We start from the raw sequence: 22,795 nt of genomic DNA on the forward strand, positions 1-22,795 counted from the left end.
GGCTTTTTTAATCCCACAGGATTTGAGCAGTAAGGACATGAAGCGGGACCTCTACATCGTCTCCCAGGTCATAAGAACCGGTAAGCTGCTCGCCGATGTTTCCCAATCAGAGCTGAGCCGAGCGCCTCCTGTTCGGTAAATCGGGAGGAATGTTCCCTGCTGCTCCCGCCCACGCGCTTCACCCGCCAACCCGCGCGCTGCGCCATTCGCACCTCCGACGCTGTTACGCAACCCTCGCTGCGTCGCGGTCTCCGTGGCGGGGGGGTGGCGAGTGAGGACGGCGTGTCTTTTTACAGCGGCGTGCCCGTTAGCGTCCACCGTTACCGTCCACGTGCTCGTTAGCGTCGCCGTGCCCGTTAGCGTCGCCGTGCTCGTTAGCGTCGCCGTGCCCGTTAGCGTCCACGTGCCCGTTAGCGTCGCTGTGCTCGTTAGCGTCCACGTGCTCGTTAGCGTCGCCATGCTCGTTAGCGTCCACGTGCTCGTTAGCGTCCACGTGCTCGTTAGCATCCACGTACTCGTTAGCATCCACGTGCTCGTTAGCGTCGCCATGCTCGTCAGCGTCCACGTGCTCGTCAGCGTCCACGTGCTCGTTAGCGTCCACATGCTCGTTAGCGTTGCCTCAAATCTGTAATCAAGGGTAGAGGAGCACCTCACTGAGGCCTGGTGGTGGGCAGCCAGCTCTGCTCCTCACACACACACACACTCACTCACACACACACACACACTCACACACACACCCCACACTCCACACATACACACACACACACACTCACCCCACCCCCCACACACACCCCAAACCACACCACACTCACACACACACACCCCACCCCCCACACATACACACACACACACACTCACAGACACACATACACACTCACACACACACACACACATACACACACACACCCCACCCCACACCGCACACACACACACACACACACACTCACTCATCCCACCCCCCACCTCACACACACACACACGCACACACATTCATGCACACGCATACACACACACTCACGCACACATCCCAAACGACACCACACACACACACACACACCCCACCCCCCACTACACACATGCACCTACACACACATACTGACACACTGACACACGCACACACACACCCCACCCCCCGCCACACACACACACTCACACTCCACCCCGCCCCACACACACACACACCCCCACCCCCCACCACACACACGCTCACACACACATCCCACACCCCACCACACATACACACTCACACACACCCCACACCACATACACACACACACCCCACCCCCCGCCACACACACACACTCACACTCCACCCCGCCCCACACACACACACACCCCACCCCCCACCACATAAACACACACACACACTTACACACACACCCCACCACACATACACACTCACACACACCCCACACCACATACACACACACACTCACACACACACCCCCCACCACATACACACACTCACACACACACACCACACCCCCCACTATACACACACACACACACACACACCCTACCCCCCACCACACACACACACACACACACACACACCACACGCCGCACCACGCTCTCACACACACTCACACACACACACACACACACACACACACACACACACACACACTGATTCCCGTGCTGGGGTTGCTGTCGAGACGGCCTGGGCCAGAGGGGAGATGGGAGAGAGAGCTCAGTGCGTAGATCAGGAGAGCAGGCAGCCGGGTGTGTGCATCTGAGCTCAAACTCGCTATGCAAAATGGCCGCCGTGTAAATGCCACCCCGGGCCTTGCTTCTGGGCTCTTCTGAGTCCAGGGCCTCCGCATAACCTCTGGATCTGAGCACTCACTGGACCCCCAGCTGCAGAGGCACAGCCCCGATCACCGTCAGGAGGCCTGTGATGTCACCGTACACAGATAAAAAAACAGAGAACACCTCCCCCAATCGTGGAATACATCCGCCTGGAGATTGCTGGTTCCTGTTAATTCCCACAGGCATCCCAGAAGTGTCAACTGAGACTGTTTCTGTTGGTTTTTACCAAATTATCCCTTGATTGGCAGAGCTCCTGTCTCTTCTTTCTGTGAGTAAGGTTACATCATGACTGTCGTGTGCTTATTTGAATGTCCCCAAGGCACGTCGGGAAGTTGCTAACGTATTACAGAGCAGCTCACAGTGTGTCACTGCATTGTGAATGGCACAGATGCTAGATTATATTCTCCACTGCAGCATATTTGAATAGCGTTTGTCTAATCCAGAGGGTGTGCTGTCATTTTCCCCAGCTGTCTATTGTCTGTATGTAAACATACATGCATGGCAAACTGTGCTGACAGAAACAGGAAATCCTGTATTCTAGGTCTAATGAGAGATAATGGATGCGGAAGAGGATGGATGGGGAAAGAGAATAGATGGGGAAGAGGGTGGATGGGGAGGATGGCGAATGGGGAAGAGAATAGATGGGGATAGGAATGGATGAGGAAGATAATAGATGGGGAAGAGAATAGATGGGATGAGAATGGATGGTGGATGGGGATGAGGTTGATGGGGTGGATGGTGGGGAAGGTGATGGATGGAGAAGAGGAGGGATGGGGAAGGTGGTGAATGGGGAAGAGAACAGATGGGGAAGGTGGTGGATGGGGAACAGATGGGGTAGAAGACTGATGGGGAAGGTGGTGGATGGGTAAGAGGGATGGGGAAGAGAATAGATGGGGAAGAAGACTGATGGGGAAGGTGGTGGATGGGGAAGAGGGATGGGGAAGAGAATAGATGGGGAAGAAGACTGATGGGGAAGGTGGTGGATGGGGAAGAGAATAGATGGGATGAGAATGGATGGTGGATGGGGATGAGGATTGATGGGGTGGATGGTGGGGAAGGTGGTGGATGGGGAAGCGCAGGGATGGAGAAGGTGGTGGATGAGGAAGAGGACTGATGGGGAAGAGGATAGACGGGGAGCAGGGTTGAGGGTGCGGTCCTAACCCCGGTGTGGTCCTGCAGGCCGGATGCTGCTGAACGACTCTAAGAAGGGCCCGCCCCACGTGCAGTACCGCCGGCCGTACGGCTGTGCCGTGCTCGCCATGAGCGACGTGCTCCAGACCATCGCCGAGCTCAAGGAGGAGAAGGACTTCGTGCTCAAAGTCTACACGTGAGTATCTGTTCACTGCACGCGCACACACACACTCACTCTCACACACACACACACACACACACACACGTGCACACACACACTCGCACACACATACACACACACATACACGCACGCACTCACACACTCACTCACACACACACACACACACACACACAATCTCACACACACACACACGCACGCACACACTCACACACACACACTCACACTCACACGCACACACACACACTCACTCACTCACACACACACACACACACACACACATACACACACGCATGCTCACACTCACACACTCACACACACAATCTCACACACATACACACACTCACTCACACACACACACACACACACACATACACGCTCACTCACACTCACACGCTCATTCACACACACACTCACACACACACACTCACTCACACAATCTCACACACACACACGCATGCACACATGCGCACACACACACATACACACACACACACACTCACACACACATGCACACACACCCTCGCGCACACACACACATACACACACACACACGCATGCACACACATACACACACACACACACACATACACACACACACACACACACATACACACACACTCACTCACACACACACACACACTCACACACGTGCACACACACACACACACGCATACACACACACACAGTGTTTCTCCCTGCAGTTACCTGTCAGTAGGATAATGAAGGGCAGTTGTTCTCCTGACAGTATGATCTCGTGGGCGTGCTGAATCTCATGTTCTCTCAGGCAGATCCATCAGCGGTTCTGATGTGACGAGCTGTAGCGCCGCGCGCTCGTAATGTCAGCGGGCCGCACGTGTTCCGTCCATGTCATGAGAGAACAGACACGTCCCCTTCTTCTCTGAGATGAAGACATTAACTGAGCGAAATGACCCAGGCCCGAGCGCTTCCCTCTCCTCGTTTTTCCACACGCTTCTCTTTTCCCTGCCAGACCATTTTCAAAAGCACTCTATTTTCAAAAAGAGGTGTTGATGGAGATGCTAGAGTGCTTCGGTGTGGCTCCCATTAGTGGCCACGAGTATCTGCGGACTGATTAGAATAAATGCGTTTGCGTGTCGCGTTTGCCGCCGACGAAGAGCCATAGCTCTTCATCGTTGTTCTAGCTCATTTCCATAAATTCTGTTTCCTCTCCTTTCCTGGCCTTCCCTAGAGTTTTATGATTAAAGGGGTAGTTCACCCCAAAAGCCTCTCCTTTCGAACCTGTAGAGTGGTAATCTGTTGATGCGAATGGTGTAATGTAAGTCGATGATAAAAAAAAGTCTATGCAGTGGAGTTTGAAGTTAGCACGTTAGCATGTGAAAGTGCCCTACAGGATGTGACATCTCCCATGGAGAAGCAAAAAGACTGATTGGTTCCCGTAGCTCTGGATCCCAGTTTTCTTTATCTTGGCAGGGTAATCTCAGCATTTTATGTGTCACAAGGCTTCACTCTCTGACTACACAAGCAACATTGGCAACACTTGTGTAGTTATACTGGTCATGCTTGTGAAAAAGAAAATTTGAAAGATCCTGCTTTTGGGAGAACTGCCTCTTTAAGTAAAGGGATGTTTGTGTTCTTTTTTGCTTAGGCGTTAGTACAGCACATGGTGTACAGCTCAGTGTGGTCTGCGATTCAGGGCCCGAACATCTGTTAGTCCCCCCCCTCCCCCCCCTTCTTTTTTTAATGTGATCGCCATGGTTTCTCTTCCACCTCACGCCCCCCCCCCCCCCCCCCCCCCGGTACATATGCAGTGGAGCTCGGAGACATGTGACACTTTGATGTTGTCTTGGGAACCGAAGGGAGAGGGTCTACTGCGATTTGCTACGATGCAGAGGCAGTCCGGCTGTCGGGAAACCGTGGCCATTCGGGCTCTGCCTGTTCTTGCAGCAGCACGGGCGTGTCCAGGATCCATGAGCACTGCGGAGTGCAGGCGGCCATCACGGCTCTGCTGAGTGTTCCATCGATGGGCCCGTGAGCTTGGGTTACCACTGTTACACAAGCAGCTCGCTGTGAATATGCAGGTCATCTCTTCAGAGTCTTCCTTTCACTTGAGAAGCTTTCATGTTATTAAAGAGTAGTGAAGTGGCTCTACCCGGCCCAACTACCTGTAAATCCTTGCCTTTCATTCTGTAGCAGCCTAACCTTTGCTTACAGGTAGATGGGTAGGTGGACATCACCGTTTTGAAACTGATGGATGAGATCAGTGTAGTATAACAGCTAGTGGACCGGGTTTGCAGGCTCAAATCCCCGTAAGGGCTGTAGTTCGGTCTCTTGGTACTCAGCAACCAAATTACAATAAATAATGAAAAAGTATCTAGGAAACTAGCAGCCGTTAGTGCTTCACAATGGCTCCTCCACAGTCCTCTCCAACACAGCTCCACCACAGTCCTCACAAACACAGCTCCACCATAGTCCTCTCAAACGCAGCTCCACCATAGTCCTCTCAAACGCAGCTGCAGCACAGTCCTCACAACGCAGCTCCAGCACAGTCCTCACAAACGCAGCTCCAGCACAGTCTTCTCAAACGCAGCTCCAGCATAGTCCTCACAACGCAGCTCCAGCACAGTCCTCACAAACACTGCCGCCCACCTGTTTTAAGCGAGGCAAGGTCATGCGCAGCTGTCCCTCTACTGTGGTACTGTGGATCTTTTCTTTTTTTTTTGATCAAGTGCTTCAATACACCATTTAATTCCAAGGTACTTGCAAGAAGCAGCTGCTAGCAGGTTATCCTCAATTTCAGCACCAACCAGAATCTGACCATGCAATTTATTCCAAGATTGTGCTCAGTCCGTCAGAGCATTAATCCCACTTGAAGCTCTCTCTCATTGGATGTCCTTCTCAGAGTGAGGCATTTTAAAACTTCCACATAGTGCTGGGAGAGGAGCCTTTCTGAGCTCAGTTACACAGATACAGAAACACTGTCCACTCAACATTATGGATTCAGCATCATCCCCTCAACACTGTCCACTCAACATTATCCATTCAGCACTGTCCACTCAACATTGTGCACTCAACACTGTCCACTCAACATTATCCACTCAACATTATCCACTCAGCACTGTCCACTCAACGTTGTGCACTCAACACTGTCCACTCAACATTGTTCACTCAACATCGTCCTCTCAACACTGTCCACTCAACTTTATGCACTCAACATCGTCCCCTCAACACTGTCCACTCCACACTGTCCACTCAACATTATCCACTCAACACTGTTCACTCAACATTATCCACTCAACACTGTTCACTCAACATTATCCATTCATCACCGTCCACTCAACATTGTCCACTCATTGTCAACTTTTTTCCTATAAGAGAACATTTGGCTTAGAACATTGGTTCTAAGACCTAATCATTTAAAGCTCAAACTGAAATCCTGAGGGCTGCAGTGTATGCTGGTGATCAGTGTGTTTCAGCACACGAGTGCTGTGTTTTAGTTGTTGATTGGCTGAAGAGTGCGGTCACCTTATTTCCTAGGCCTAAGCCTGGCTGCTGTCTGACAGGAACCAGAAGAACCTGCATACTTGGGACCTCTAGGGCTGGATGTTGAGATGGCAAATTTAAGGGAATGTCAGTTGGAGATTGTAAACCGCAGTGAGAGAGTGTGAAGTTGTTATTTTTTGGGCGGTTCGTTACACCATAAGCAGAAAGGGAAGAGAGTGACTGAAATCAAAAAACGAGAGACCAGAAAGGTGGGCGAGGTGTCTGTGTCAGGAGCTGAGGGGACGATGGAGAACAGGCGCGGGTGGCAGAGCAGTACTGGACCAGGAGGAGCATTAAGGCATCAAGGCATTAACCAACTGCTGGTTCCTGACAATAATTTGAAACAACATTTCCTGTCAAAAAATATATATATTAGAGGATTTCTGTATCGTTGTTATAGCAGGTAAAGCAAAAACAGGTATTTCAGTGTTTACGTGATTTTGTCTATGAACCGAATAGAACAGAACAAAGGTTTGGTTCGTTGCAGCTTTCCTAAACATTTCCACAAGCAGCCATTTCGTTTTAGTGGCCAGATGTTCTCACATTGGACGATGACGACTCATTCTCTGTGTCAATCAATTTACGAGAACTGTTTTTTAACAAATTGCGGCTGAGAAAATCACGTCCGTTTATCCATGAACTGATCTGACCACTTAGCAAAGCCTTGATAAAACACTCTGTGAGCTGCCTTTCATGGCAGATCGTTATAAATGGATCTGTCTTAATGGAGTTCGATTAAAGGCCAATTTCACTGGGGGAATTTGCACTGGCTGGCATTGAAAACGGCACATACCAGAATCCCCAGGACCCGGTTTGGGCATTGAACACTCCCTAGGACCCGGTGTGGGCATTGGACACTCCCCAGGACCCGGTTTGGGCATTGAACACTCCCCAGGACCTGGTGTGGGCATCCTCGGTCCAATGTGAAAATGCACATTTCCTTTAAAAGGCACTGGTTCCTAAACATGTCTGCAATGGGAGTGGTTGCAAATTTGCACCCAAGGGTGCAAATTTCACAAACACCCTCTTACATCTGAATCTGGCATGACTGGACTCTCACACACACACTGAGGGTCTGAATCTGGCATGACTGGACACTCACACACACACTGAGGGTCTGAATCTGGCATGACTGGACTCTCACACACACACTGAGGGTCTGAATCTGGCATGACTGGACACTCACACACACACTGAGGGTCTGAATCTGGCATGACTGGACACTCACACACACACTGAGGGTCTGAATCTGGCATGACTGGACTCTCACACACACACTGAGGGTCTGAATCTGGCATGACTGGACTCTCACACACACACTGAGGGTCTGAATCTGGCATGACTGGACTCTTACACACACACTGAGGGTCTGAATCTGGCATGACTGGACTCTCACACACACACTGAGGGTCTGAATCTGGCATGACTGGACTCTCACACACACTGAGGGTCTGAATCTGGCATGACTGGACTCTCACACACACACTGTGGAGAGAGACTTCCTGGCTCTATGCCAATAGAACCAACTGAGAGTAGAGAAAGAGGGATGGATGGGAGGAGGTGGAAAGAGCAGAGGGAAAGATGAGTGGAAGAGGGGTTTTCTCAGCCGGGGGCTGCAGTGTGTTGATGTGTGTGATAAAGGCTTGTATGAATGCAGCCTATTCCTGGCAGTATCGACGCGTGTCGGATGCCACTGGGGTGCCTTTTTACCTTTTGTGAAGGACAGGCTCCATAGTCAACGTCAGGAGACAGCAAAACCTTCTCAAACATTCGGCCATGCCAGTCGGGAGGTGGCGGCCCTGACTGAGTGTAAACTAATATTTAGCGATGATCGGCAGCTAGGACTCTGGAGTTTGATCTTCTTGATTTTGTGGCAGTCACATTCCTCTGCCTTGGGACAGGCGATGTGAGTTTTAACTCTGATCAGCTGATTTATTCGAACACTTAAGTGCTGAGTAACAAGGAAACGCAGCAGGCCCAGTGGCCACAAGCCAAATGGGGAATCCCTAAAGACGGGTAGCAGTGCCATTAAACGATTAAAGACATCCCTGGGCCCAGCGTATGATGGGCCTTTCCCTAGCAGCCCTGTGTGGGGCTCAGTATTAAAACTTGGCCCTGTGCCACCCCCCCCCCCCCCCCCCCGAAGGCCTGCCTCTTTTGCCTGGGGGCTCACTGTGACTGGGTTGGTTGTGTCAGTAGAGAGCTAAGACCACATTCATCCACTTGGCCTTAGCGCTAGCTCCCTTCTCCACCTGTTACATTCCATTACAGAGCCTTTCAATCATGCTTGTATCCAGAGCGATGTACACAAGTGAACACCAGTGTTAGTCACAGGAATACAAAGATGCACAATCACTAAGAAGGCACTGGAGACCCATTTATAATCAATAAGCATAAATATGAACACAGCAAAGGACCTATCGACCTAACCTGTCTAGCCACAGGAAATGCAGTCAAGTAATCCGCCATTTCTGAAAGAAAGCTCCTCTGTTGCCGATGGTGACGGGGGAGGACGGGGTGGAGCGTGGAATCCGAAACCCCTCATCGCCATGGCGATTGAGTGGGCGAGGGGACAGTGAAGAGATGCTCCAGAGGGTGCTGTTGGCCTCCCACTCAGGACACTTACCCACTCCATGCATGTAATCATCCAGCGCTCACCGCGGGACATGGACAAGAGCGCAGCTCGGGGAAAAGCCACTCGAGCGTTAGCAGTCACACTTTAAAAACGAGGACAGCGCGTGTTTGTGCACCCGTGCATATCTGTAGACCTGAGAGAGCACAGTGGAGCTCAGACCTGAGAGAGCACAGTGGAGCTCAGACCTGAGAGAGCACAGTGGAGCGCAGACCTGAGAGAGCACAGTGAGAGAGCACAGTGGAGCTCAGACCTGAGAGAGCACAGTGAGAGAGCACAGTGAGGCTCAGACCTGAGAGAGCACAGTGGAGCTCAGACCTGAGAGAGCACAGTGAGAGAGCACAGTGAAGCTCAGACCTGAGAGAGCACAGTGAGAGAGCACAGTGGAGCTCAGACCTGAGAGAGCACAGTGAGGCTCAGACCTGAGAGAGAACAGTGAGAGAGCACAGTGGAGCTCAGACCTGAGAGAGCACAGTGAGAGAGCACAGTGGAGCTCAGACCTGAGAGAGCACAGTGAGAGAGCACAGTGAGGCTCAGACCTGAGAGAGCACAGTGGAGCGCAGACCTGAGAGAGCACAGTGAGAGAGCACAGTGAGGCTCAGACCTGAGAGAGCACAGTGAGAGAGCACAGTGAGGCTCAGACCTGAGAGAGCACAGTGAGAGAGCACAGTGGAGCGCAGACCTGAGAGAGCACAGTGAGAGAGCACAGTGGAGCTCAGACCTGAGAGAGCACAGTGAGAGAGCACAGTGGAGCTCAGACCTGAGAGAGCACAGTGAGAGAGCACAGTGAGGCTCAGACCTGAGAGAGCACAGTGGAGCGCAGACCTGAGAGAGCACAGTGAGAGAGCACAGTGAGGCTCAGACCTGAGAGAGCACAGTGAGAGAGCACAGTGAGGCTCAGACCTGAGAGAGCACAGTGAGAGAGCACAGTGGAGCGCAGACCTGAGAGAGCACAGTGAGAGAGCACAGTGGAGCTCAGACCTGAGAGAGCACAGTGAGAGAGCACAGTGGAGCTCAGACCTGAGAGAGCACAGTGGAGCTCAGACCTGAGAGAGCACAGTGGAGCTCAGACCTGAGAGAGCACAGTGGAGCTCACCAGCCGATGTGTGCTCCCCAGCATGTAATGTGCCCCAAACCTTAACCTGACGTTGATGCACGCGACTTGACACGCAGGGTACCAGGGGGTCTGGCTCATTTATTACCGGGCTGTCTTAAAGCTGACCGTGGACTTATTAAAGTGACCTTATGCTGTTGAAAGCAAGGCTGAGCACCCTGCTATTATCCGCCGCATGCTATGGTTTTGGCCTCTTTCTAATGAGGCCAGACTTGCATATGTTCGAAGGTAATTCAGCTCAGCTGTTGAATACCTGTACATGATGGAAATTTACTGCTTTTAACAATAGATGTGATGGTTGTAAATTCCACCGGCAGGCCTCAACAACCAGTTCCACACAGACATTTGGACTTTCAGTTGATGATTTCAAATGAATGGTGTAAATTGGTACCCAAACAGAAAATGGGAAAAGGGAAATCTTGACCCTCATGTCGGTGGCCACACTGAGCCCTGACACTCCTTAAACAACTTCATGTCCTGACTCTGCTGGAGGTGGGGCTCGTAGATCGTGTGCCTAGATTAGGGTATCAGCATGACTTTCAATTGCCCCAAGGAGGTGCCCTTTGATGTTTGTGGAGGGGAGAAGAGGCAGCATTCTTTGAAACAATATAATACTGTATCTAATTACACTGGTTATCTAATGCTATAATCTAAACAGTATATATATGGCAGGTGTACATGTCTTAAGTGTTATTCCTGGAGCATAACTGCATTTATTTTGATTTTTAAATTGCATTACATCAGGCGAGGGGTTCCCAGGTCTGGAACTGGTGGGTTGTGGAATAGGGTCTGATGGTTTTTGTTTGGAATGAATTTGGACTCAAGAAACCAGTTGCTCCTCATGGGTATATGTTGACTCTGGTTGTCTGTAAGCATGGATTTATGTGGAATAAAATAAGAAAACATCTGGGCATTAGGGCCATTGCTCAACTGGGGCCTGGGCAGCTTCATATTCACTTTAGAGAAATGAGATTAATCGTTTAACAGATACCCTGCTTGCCATGTTTGTTCATTGTTTTTTAGAGGAAATATGCCAAGATTTGCTCATGTTAATGCTCTGCTCACTCTCCCTTCTTGAGTGGACGTACCAGGCCAATCTGGTCCTTGTCCATCTATTATTGGTCCTCTATTAAAACTCGGTTTAAGGACATACTCAGTATGGTAATGCATATTCATATTGTCACAACTTTGTTTATTAGATGCCAATATGACTGCATGTGTGCGGTCAAAATGACAAAAAACAATTGCTTTTTTGTTCGCCGATGTTGCTTTTTCCTTTTTTTCAGGTGTAACAATGAGAATGAGTGGTACCAGATCCACGAAAATATCATCCGCAAGTCCAGCACCAAGTACACCGCCCCCAGCACCAATTACGGTAAAATATCATCCGCAAGTCCAGCACCAAGTACACAGCCCCCAGCACCAATTACAGTAACCCCTCATGCCCGGGCTCTACGCTCATGTGCTCTTTGGGTGAAAACTTTAGGAGCTCATTAACGTGCTCCAAGATTATTCCTCCAGTCAGCACACAACAGTTTTCAGGAGCACATGCTCTTAAAATGGGAGCACTGTAGAGTCCTGCTATCCCCGATCTTCCACAGCTAGCTTAGCTTCACTTACAGGTTGAGGTACCATTTCAGCATGCTAAAATAGACACGGTATGAGCTGTAGTGCACAATGACAGTTAAGGAGTTTGTATATGTTGCCAGTTCAAATCCCAGACTGGACACAGCCATTGCTCCATTGGACAATGGTTATTCACCAGGTCTATAAATGGAACAGCATGTCAGAAGGTAAAGTGGTGTAAATCACTCTGGATATGGCTGGCTGGTTAGCAGATCAAAACTGCCTGTTGCTCACTACGTCTTGACCGGGGTTGGGGTCGGTTTGGTCAGTTGAGGGGATGAACTGACATTTAATCTATAAACTGAAAAACGGGCCTTGATGATCTATGATGATTTTTTCCGAGTGAAAAGACTGAATTTCACTTTCCTCCCTCAATGGACTGAACTGAAGTGGAATTGACCCCTGAACTCTGGCTTTGACTCATTGCGATAGCCTTGCCCCCTGTGAATGAAACCATATGTGATGTGCTATGGTTGGTTTGATTTGCCAGGGCAGGGCAGGGTGGGGCAGGGTGGGGTGGGGTGGGGCAGGGTGGGGCAGGGTGGGGTGGGGTGGGGCAGTGCGCTCCACCGCAAACCCTGAGAGAATGAGCAGAGCATTGATGGAGTCTCTTTACTCCTAGAAGTGAAAGCACTGCCATCTCTCATGGCTCGGAGGCCTTTCTGGGCAGGTGGGGTAGGTGTGCAGGTGGGGTAGATGTGCAGGTGGGTTAGGTGCGCAGGTGGGTTAGGTGCGCAGGTGGGGTAGATGTGCAGGTGGGGTAGATGTGCCAGACGTTCTGACCTCATACTGTTCAGCTGAGCTGGGGCCCACTACTGGCACCTGAGGCCATCTGTGCATCCCTGTGACACTGACCTACTGTTCTGAGTACGTCCACTCATGCACTCACACACACACACACACAAGCGCACAAACTCTCATTCACAAATATGCACACACACGCGCGCACACACATACTCACAGGCACACACATGCACACGCACATGCACACACACGCACACACACACACATACACACACGCACGCACACACACTCACAGGCACACACACTCACGCGCACACACACACGCGCATGCACTCTCTGTCACGCACACACACACACACTCACGCACATGCACACACACACACTTACAAACACACGCCCACGCACACGCACGCACGCACACACACACAAACACACGCACACGCACACGCACACGCACACGCACACACACACACACACATTACTCTAAATGGCTCTTAAATATGCATGCTGTCCCCCCCCGTGGGGGGTGCAGTACCCAGAGGGCTGTGCAGTGTAATGGCATAATGGTTTGAAGTGAAGGCTCTACGTGGGTGGGATAATTAAGCTGTGTGGCTTGTGAAATCACCAGCAGTGTGTGGATCCCCGGCAGTTAATCACATACTGCAGCGCACTCTTCTAAAGGCACAATTTTATTTATCAGAACAGGACATCCAGAACTTTCTGGAATCCTGCAAACCACTAAAGGAGCAAAGGCCTTTTTTTTGAACAAGCCATGTTCCAGTATAGCCAAAAATATCAAATTATCATTCAAATATTTTTTTTTCATTTTCAGTGAAGCAAAACTGCATTTACACTGTAAGTAGTAGAATAGTGAACTGTGTTTGTTGTGTGTCTTGCAGCCTCCCTCATCCTCACTACAGTTCCATTTAATTTACATTTTGACAGTCAGCAACTGCTCTTCTCCTGAGCGACTCTTTATTCATGCAGTCTCTTCATACCGCTGGACATAACCTCAAAAGGACATCTTTGTCATCAGAACTTTATTTTATTTTATTTTTTTTCTGTTGAAAGAGCGCTCAGAGACGTGCCTCAGGTGTCCCTCGTTGCGTCTGCCGTCACGGCGACGCAGGACCCGCGCTGTCGATGCCTTCGCTTCTCGCGGTCGAGCGTGCTCCGCCCCTTCTCCCCTGGCGTCGGAGCGATTCCAGCGCTCTGTGGGCCCTGCTGCTCAAATTACGAGTGGGAGGTGTGACTTAAAATGATTTTTTTTTGTCTAAATGCCGTCCTTTCTTTATTTGTATTTTTTTTTTTTTTTTACCGCGTCCTCCTTCGTTCCAGAAGGAGTCCTGTCCCTTTCGACCAATAAGAGCGGCCCTTTCGAGGGGAAAAGTCCACGGCGTGTGGGAGTTACTGCACAGGATTCTGGGAGGAGCCTGCTTATGAGACCATGAAAAATTTATGGAACTTCAAAACTGCTGCATATAAAAACACCTGGAGGTTTTTCTCAGTTGAAATGACTGTTAAACAAGCCAGAGATTTCCCCTGCAACAGAAACAAATCCCTTTCATCGTTAAAAGCACACATCTGTGGCGCGGAGATAGCTGCCACTCTGTGAGACTGTTTTCCTTTTGTCCCTGTGACTCCCGGGTGTTTTAATTATAGCCCAATGCCTGTTCTCACTACAGACCGGAAGGCTTTTTTCAGTTATTTTGTTCTGAAAGCTTCGCCGCAGCCCGGGCATGTAGAAATAGAAGCAGAGAGGCACCCAGGGCCCTGCTGAAGCAAGTGCTGGGTGCACAGCAGGAGACTAGAGCTCAGCAGCTCTAATATTAACCGTCACTCTTGTTATTCAGGAACGTGGTTTTTATCCGGAGTTTACCACATTTTTTTGCAGGAAATACTGATTTTAATCCATAGATGAATTTATGGGGCAGATAACAGTTGGCAAACCAACACTAAGGCTGCAGCATAATGGCTGGAAAACCCGAACCGATCGTCAGTCAGGACATTACCAAGCATCTAGAAAGTAATGTTTGGGTCTCAGGATCCCATGTGGCTCATGATAAGATGAGCAGAACCCGGGAGGGGGGTGGGGGGGGGGGGGTTATGCTATGCTATATACTGCATGTAAATATAATATACAGTGTTTTCAAATACTTTTGAGTGGTTTATTTCTCAAGGAGATAGTAGGGATTCAAAGGGCATCTCTGGGGGAGGACTGACAGCCCTGCTGAAGCTCAGATTCCGCTGTCATTAGTATCTGAGCGTGACCAAAGCCTGATAATCGGCCCAGGTGACCACGGTCTGAACATGGTCTGCTTAATGGTTTCAGCAATTCAGCTGAAGATTTTATTCCTTTTATTACTGCACACATTAGTAATGTTTTTAATGTTTGTGATGCGTCCGAGTGGTTGATTATTGGATTATAACTTTTTTATTAAACCACATTCAAGACTAAACGCTAATGCTGACGTGGTCAGCGTAGTCTACCGATTTCCTTGCTTCAGATAAGCATGACAAGCAGGAATTTATTTTCATCGCCAACGCTCACCTTTAAGATACATTTGCGAGCTTTCTAGTCAGGATAATACTGTTGAATTCCGTCGTCGGGTTAGTTATACCTGCAACCCTGCAGCGCATTTCTCAGGTTTTTCTACATCTACCTTGTTATTATCACAGGTGAGGCTTCCTCTGTGGTGCCGGGCTACAGGTGAGATTTCCTGAGAGGAAATTATACCAGCCGAAAGGATTACACTCTGAAATGCGAAAGGAGTAGACAGAGTTTATATCATAGAATATCATGTAATTTAAAATTCAAATGAATCAAGACACATTTGTGTTGTTGGGAAACAAAGATTTAAGAGTAGTTAAGCACTGCACCGCTGAACTAGTGGGTGGAATAAAATGATTTTTTTTTAAATCTAGAGACGTGCTGATGAGGGAATATCACATGTTCAAGCGTACACGTAAAATCTTGGTAAGTGTGAAAGCAATCTACGAAAATGACGAAAAACACATTGCATTTTCCCTTTAGGCTCCACAGTGTTAACAGCTTATAGGTTATGGTCCCCTGCTGGATTTTTGCGTTATTAGTAGAATATGTACAACGCACGCAAAGTCTCATGTATGAGAATGCAGTGTAACGCAATAGGTAGGGGTCTACAACTCAGAGGTTGCAGGTTCGATTACCAGGTGGGGCAGTGCCATTGCGCTGGCGAACATGTTACTGAATTGAATTCCATCATAAAAAGTACTCAGCTGCGTAAATACATTTTATGTAGCATACTTTTGCTCTGTGTCAGTCACCCTTGATAAGGAGTGTTAAAAAGAAGGCGTACATGTGTGGGAAAAAATCTGAAAACCATTCAGGTTCAGCATGTGAGAAAAAATAAGAATCGTGATTAACATCAGAGTCGTTTACGTGATCACCACGGCAATCATGCAGAATATGTAATGTGTTGAGCAGAGAAAAGTGTCTCTGTTGAGTAACCAGGCATGACAAGGTGTATCATATAAGAAATAGGATTTATTTCTGCAGAAAGAATCCGGGACCTACTCACAACAAGGTGGATAAGGCCGAACCGAAGAAAGCAGGGGCAGTCCCTGCTTTTATTAGCAAAAAGTGTCTGAACAGTAAAGCATAAAGTAAAATTCAACCAAGAAAACGATTGGCTGTGTCCATTCAAATAACAAGGTACACGATTGGCTATGTCTTGTCTAACATGAGGTACTACATAGGCACCTGGTGACTTAGTCAAAACAGTTATTAATCAGAAATAATTGTTTAGTCTTTGATCTATCAGTTGCTTTCAGAGTTCTGGGCAGACATTTATTCTGACCCATCACACTGAAAATACAGAAGCAGCACAGAATGCATCTTTGCATGTATCTAAGAAACACAGAATCGATTGTAACCTCAAACAACTACGTGTTTGTGACTTTCTCTTTGATGTCTTCTGTGCATTTTTTTGCTTCTGCTGTTCAGCCTTAACTCTGCTGTCTTCAATTCCAGCCACAGATTCGTTACACTCACCAGATACTCAACTCCCTCCTCTCTGCTCCTGATACACGTAGCGAGTCTTCCGGTACACTATTACAGTACAGAACATCAGTCTCCATAGTATTGTACTTGGCCACACCCCCTTAATGAGTTTTCCCAAGATGCATCTGGTTAGAGTGCTTTGGTTTCAGCTGCAGGGAGGCAGAACTGTCAATGTTAAGAATATGGAGTTGAGTATCTGGTGATTCTACAAGATCTGTGCCTTGTGCTTCACCCCGTCTCTTCCCTTTTCCTCCTCCCCCCTTTCTGGTTCTCCCTCTGATCTTCCCTCTGTTGTCTCCCTCTCTCTCTTACTTCCTCTCTCTCTCTCTGCCGCTCTCTCTTTCTCTCCCCCCCTCTCTCTCTTACTTCTCCCCTCCCCCCCCTCCCTCTCTCTCTCTCTCTCCCCCCCTCCCCCCCCCCTCCCTCTCAGGTCTGATCATCTCCCTGCAGTTGCTGAGGGGGGAGATGGAGCTGATCCGCAGGGAGAACCCCATGATCTTCAACCGGGGCGTGGCCATCACACGCAAGCTGGGCTTCCCTGACGTCATCATGCCAGGTGAGGGCCGCTGGGCATGCTGGGAAAGAGCTGCGGGTGTTCAGCGGTCAGGTGAACGGTCTGTCCTTAGGGTCTCTTATAAAAACGTGAGTGGGAATCCAGAGACCTGTGATATGTAAGGGGAGACATCACTTAAGCACTAAGGTTGGCTAAATGGTGCCCGCGCAGAATTATGAGACAATCGCAATGCGTACAGTAGGCTAAGGGATTTCCGTGAGCAGCTAATCTAGGCCTTGGAAACCAAGTGTGTGGATTCAGTGACTTGGATTCACCCAGGCGCTGAAACACTCTGAACAGACTGGAGTCTGACAGACCTGCGTATGGGGCAGTTAGGGAGCGTAGGAACATCAGGCTTGTGTGTGCGCGCCCCTCTCTCGCCCATCTCTCGCCCCTCTCTCTCCCCTCTCTCTCCCCTCTCTCTCTCTCTCTCTCACCCCTCTCTCTCCCGTCTCTCTCCCCTCTCTCACCCCCCTCTCGCCCCTCTCTCGCCCCTCTCTCACCCCTCTCTCTCTCCCCTCTCTCTCCCCTCTCTCGCCCCTCTCTCTCTCCCCTCTCTCGCCCCTCTCTCTCACCCCTCTCTCACCCCTCTCTCTCCCCTCTCTCGCCCCTCTCTCTCTCCCCTCTCTCACCCCTCTCTCTGTCCCCTCTCTCGCCCCTCTCTCTCTCCCCTCTCTCTCCCCTTTCTCGCCCCTCTCTCGGTCCCTGTTGTAGCTCAGTTCTTGTGGTTATCAGACTTCATCCCCCCCCCCCCTCGTAGCACCCCCACCTCCCCATGACTCATTGGTCCCCTGGGAAATAAGTCAGTGCTATTGCTGTTATGTTATTAAAACAGTATATCTGTTTTAGGGCTCTCAGGTACCTTTAGAAAAGAGCTCCTTCTCCATTTTGTTCTAATTTGAAGCTTTTTGGTGATAATGTGTGTGTGTGTGTGTGTGAGAGAGAAACAGAGAGACATAGAGAGAGAGAGAGAGCGAGCGTGTGCATGGTTTCGGCTTGTTCCGGACTGAAGTGAATTTCCCGCCTGCCACCTGTCCCGCACTTATTGATTTAGAGCTTTCCCTTTCCAACATTGTTGGGATTCTTGTCAAGCTCCCATTATTTCTTTCCTTTTTTCTTTTTGGCCCTGGTTCCCGGTAAAACATCTGCTTCTCCTCTCTGATAGAAAATCACTTGTTTTTGTTGTACATGTTCACGTATAAGCTGAGGCATATTGGAAGCGAATAAATTTTAACTTACACATTCATTTTAATTTACCAATAAGAGGTTTACATAAACTGTACGTGTTTGAGGTAAATTGAGCCTGTGTCTCGATATGCTCCATATACGCTATTGTGAAGTACTGACATGGAGAAAAACCTCTAACCTCTAAAAAAGAAAAGAAATAAAAACTTGACAATGACGCAGTTGCATAAAATGATATCAGAACCGATAGGAATGATGGAAAATACATTTTTCTATTTTTCTGAAAGGAATTATCCTTTAATAAAATGTATGTCTTCATTGATCGAAAAATAATTGGCTTCACCATTTACTGTGGATGGAAAATTACAACAGGAGGTATGTCTGACTGACTGGGAAAGACAAAGAGTTTCTTTTTCTCTATATGAGAATACAGGATTAGCGCCATAGCATAGTGTGTTATCTATATGAGTTTAGTGCCATAGCGTAGTGTGTTATCTATATGAGATTAGCACCATAGCGTGACGTGTTATCTATATGAGATTAGTGCCTTAGCGTAGTGTGTTGTCTATATGAGATTAGTGTTATAGCGTAGTGTGTTATCTATACGAGATTAGTGTTATAGCGTAGTGTGTTATCTATATGAGATTAGCACCATAGCGTAGTGTGTTATCTATGAGTTTAGCGCCATAGCATAGTGTGTTATCTATATGAGATTAGCACCATAGCGTAGTGTGTTATCTATATGAGATTAGCACCATAGCGTAGTGTGTTATCTATATGAGATTAGTGTTATAGCATAGTGTGTTATCTATATGAGATTAGCACCATAGCGTAGTGTGTTATCTATATGAGATTAGCACCATAGCGTAGTGTGTTATCTATATGAGATTAGCACCATAGCGTAGTGTGTTATCTATATGAGATTAGCACCATAGCGTAGTGTGTTATCTATATGAGATTAGCGCCATAGTGTAGTGTGTTATCTATATGAGTTTAACGCCATAGTGTAGTGTGGTTGGCAGATGCTGCTGGCCTTGACAGATCATTGTAGTCAATACACTTCATCCCCTCCCTGTCCCTCCCCCTCTTCCTTCACTCACCTGCACTGTGCAATTTAAATATTTTAAACATTAATAATTCAGATGTGTACTTCTAAAGAAGATGGAATAGAATGGCTAGGAATTATAGGAACTTTTGTTGTGAATTTTAAAATATTTATATATTAATGGTAAATGACACATTCCAGATAATTGGAATGTCTTTAGTCTTTACTCTGAGAAATAGAATCTTGCATTAATGTGGCCTATTAGTTATACCCTCATTGTGTATTCAGAGTTCATTGAAAATTTGAGCCGACTTGCTGTGCTCACCTGTGTAATTATATGTTTTAAATATTAATGATTAATACGTATGAGGAACGTGTATGTATAAATCATAGTGCTAATTACAGGGAGGGGTTTTGGGGTGGTCTGATCCCCTAATTGAGGCTTGATCCCCTTGAACAGAGTAAAAACAAAAGGTGAAAGGAGGTCTCTAAAGTCTTTAAATAAATTGAGAGATTCTAATAGCCTTGTAAATATTCGGATGTGTTTCCCCAGCCCTGTCCAAAGTCAAATTGTACTACAATTTCGGACACCCCGGTGGTTCATACCATTTCTAAACCCTTGAGATTGGCTGAGTGAGCTTGACTCACTCATTACACCAGTACCTAAAAGAGAATTTACCGCAGGGTTCAAAATGTGGGGGGAGCCTACATGAATGGGGATGAATTAGATTAATCAAAAGGAGACAAGATGGTAAAAATACAAAGCTGACCATCTGGTGTGTTTATCTGTGGCAGTACAGCATTCTGACCAGTGAATTGGTTCTGAGGCCAGTATCTGAGGTCTTCTGGCTCCATGTTTCAGTGATCTTTCCCTCTCTCCCTCCCTCCCTCTCTCTCTCCTTCTCTCTCTCTCTCTCTCCCCCTCCCTCCCTCCCTCTCTCTCTCTCTCTCTCTCCCTCCCTCCCTCTCTCTCTCTCTGTTTCTGTGCATCTCTCTCTGCACATATCTCTCCTGGTGCCCTTTGACCCTACACCACAGAGATGAAGATAGCTGGGTGTAAGTCCCGTGTGTGCCTGTGTCTCTGTCTGCTTCTCCCCACTAACCCTAACCCCACCCACCACTGTCCCAACCAATCACCAATCTGAGGCCCCGCCCACTTACCACTCGCCCATGAGTAGCCCCGCCCCCTGAGCTCTCAGTGAGTCACAGTGAGCACTTGGGGGGGGGGGGGGGGGAAAGGGAATCTGTATCATGGGACCGAACGCTCTACTGCGCCCCCTGCTGGCAGGACCGGGGCTGCTGCCACAGCTCGGCAGAGCAGAGCGAGCTTCCCGTTCCTCCCCTCCCGCGACTTTCCGCCAGTTTTCCGTTTTATTATCCAGACCGATGCCGACGTTCCCCGTTATTATCTCCTTCTTTAAAATGGAGGGACGTCGGACAGTCGGCACTCTTTCTGTTCTCTCCCCTTCGTTCAGACGGGCGGGAAGGGGAGCGGGTTACGGTATTCCAGACGAGCACGTGACCCAGGCCTGGCATGGAGGCCGTTAGGGGTGACGTGGGCGCGGTAACGCACTGTCCTACAGCCCAGTACTGCGAGCAAACAGGGCCCTGGCTGGTGTCACTCAGCATGGAGTGGCCTGCGTTTGCCAGATAACACTGCGTCTGCGGGAAGGATGGGGAGGGATGCTGTCAATGGGACAGGCTAATGAAGCAAGTCTTTCAGTGAGAAGGAGCCTGTATTCATAAAGCATCTGGCAGTAGCAGCGCTGATCTAGGATCAGTCCTGCCTTGTGGCTCATGGTGGATAAGATCAGGATATCAACAGGAAAACTGATCCTAGATCAGGACTCCCACTTTGAGATGCTTCATTAATTTTCTTAACCATGCTTTAGCCTGTTCTAGCAGATCTACCGTCCTGTATGTTTTCATTTCAACCATAATTTGGCACACCTGACTCTACTAATTAGCAGCTCAAATAGATTTCTAGCTGTTGAATGAGGTGTGCTTTGTTAGGGTTGGAGTGAAGGCCTGCAGTGCAGAAGACCTCCAGGAACAGGGTTGGGCAGCCCTGCTCTAGCTGTTGAATGAGGTGTGCTTTGTTAGGGTTGGAGTGAAAACCTGCAGTGCAGTAGACCTCCAGGAGCAGGGTTGGGCAGCCCTGCTCTAGCTGTTGAATGAGGTGTGCTTTGTTAGGGTTGGAGTGAAGACTTGCAGTGCAGTAGACCTCCAGAAGCAGGGATGGGCAGCCCTGCTCCAATCTAAAGGAAACCTGTTCCAGGACCAGGAACTCCTACTCTGCAATGCTTGATGAATATAGACTCTAAGCTAGGATCAGTTTTGCCTTTTAAGTAATAATCATTTCAGTTGGCATACTGACTGGGGAAGCTGATCCAGGATTATCCACCTGATCCACTCCGAGGTGCTTTATGAACCCGGGTCCAGACGTTCTTCCATCCCCGTCAGCCTGGTCGTCCAGATGAATGGCGTCCGTTAGAGTCCTCCCCTCCGCACCTCCTTCCTTCAGCGGGGCAGAAGCAGCTCTGGCCTCATCACTAATTCATGCGTTAGGACAGCGAAGGGCTGGGGCGTTGAGTGACTGCGAAGTGCTTCGGCCCGGCAGCACCGCAGAGCCGATATTAACCCTTTCCTGCGGTGAAAAGCCTCGTGGGAACGAGGCTCTGGCGCTCTGGGCATGACTAATCTCTCCAGGCCCTGAACGACGGGCGCTAACGGCTGCGGTGTCGTGTGGAGTGTGTTTTGTTTGATTGGCTAACGTGGGCGGGGGGAGATTGACGCTTTGTGGTTCTCTCGGAACAGGTGCAGTGGCCAGGCGGGGGTGGGTATTGGGGGTGCTGGCATTGTGGCCTGCAATAGGCGTACTTTTGCTCCTGAGTGACAAAAAAAAAAAAGGTGTTTCGCAGATGCATTTAAAATGGTGACTCAGGCCAGGTCTACACCTGCATACTGTCAGTGTACCGCCCACTGTTTGCAGAATAATGCTCAATATGTCATACACACTATCACTTACTCTCACATGTGCAATGCGTCTTAGCCATGCGTTGTTCTACACAGTGAATGTGACATGTTTGGTCTCTGCTCATAATTTTTAAATATAATCCGAACCCCAGGAAGAAGTGGTTGGAGAATACTGACATGCAGAGATGACCCCTGACCCCTGGATCTGAAACTGCGGGAGTGCTTTTGATTGGCTGCA

General features: G+C 48.9%; 1 protein-coding gene across 13 annotated transcripts in view; it reads left to right on the forward strand.

Annotated features, from left to right (window-relative positions):
* The window catches only part of dock3 (dedicator of cytokinesis 3), a 312,362-nt gene that overhangs the window by 215,003 nt on the left and 74,564 nt on the right, over positions 1–22,795 (forward strand). For 7 of the 13 annotated variants that reach the window (XM_035388217.1, XM_035388222.1, XM_035388223.1 and 4 more), the window contains 5 exons: positions 20–80; positions 2,989–3,136; positions 11,673–11,761; positions 17,229–17,354; positions 20,620–20,637. In XM_035388217.1, coding sequence (XP_035244108.1) covers positions 20–80; positions 2,989–3,136; positions 11,673–11,761; positions 17,229–17,354; positions 20,620–20,637 — 442 coding nt within the window. The remainder of the gene's footprint in view (positions 1–19; positions 81–2,988; positions 3,137–11,672; positions 11,762–17,228; positions 17,355–20,619; positions 20,638–22,795) is intronic. The other 6 variants (XM_035388220.1, XM_035388230.1, XM_035388226.1 and 3 more) reach the window with 1 other exon arrangement.

Source organism: Anguilla anguilla, chromosome 13 (genome assembly GCF_013347855.1).
Source record: "Anguilla anguilla isolate fAngAng1 chromosome 13, fAngAng1.pri, whole genome shotgun sequence".
Classification (NCBI taxonomy): Eukaryota; Metazoa; Chordata; class Actinopteri; order Anguilliformes; family Anguillidae; genus Anguilla; species Anguilla anguilla.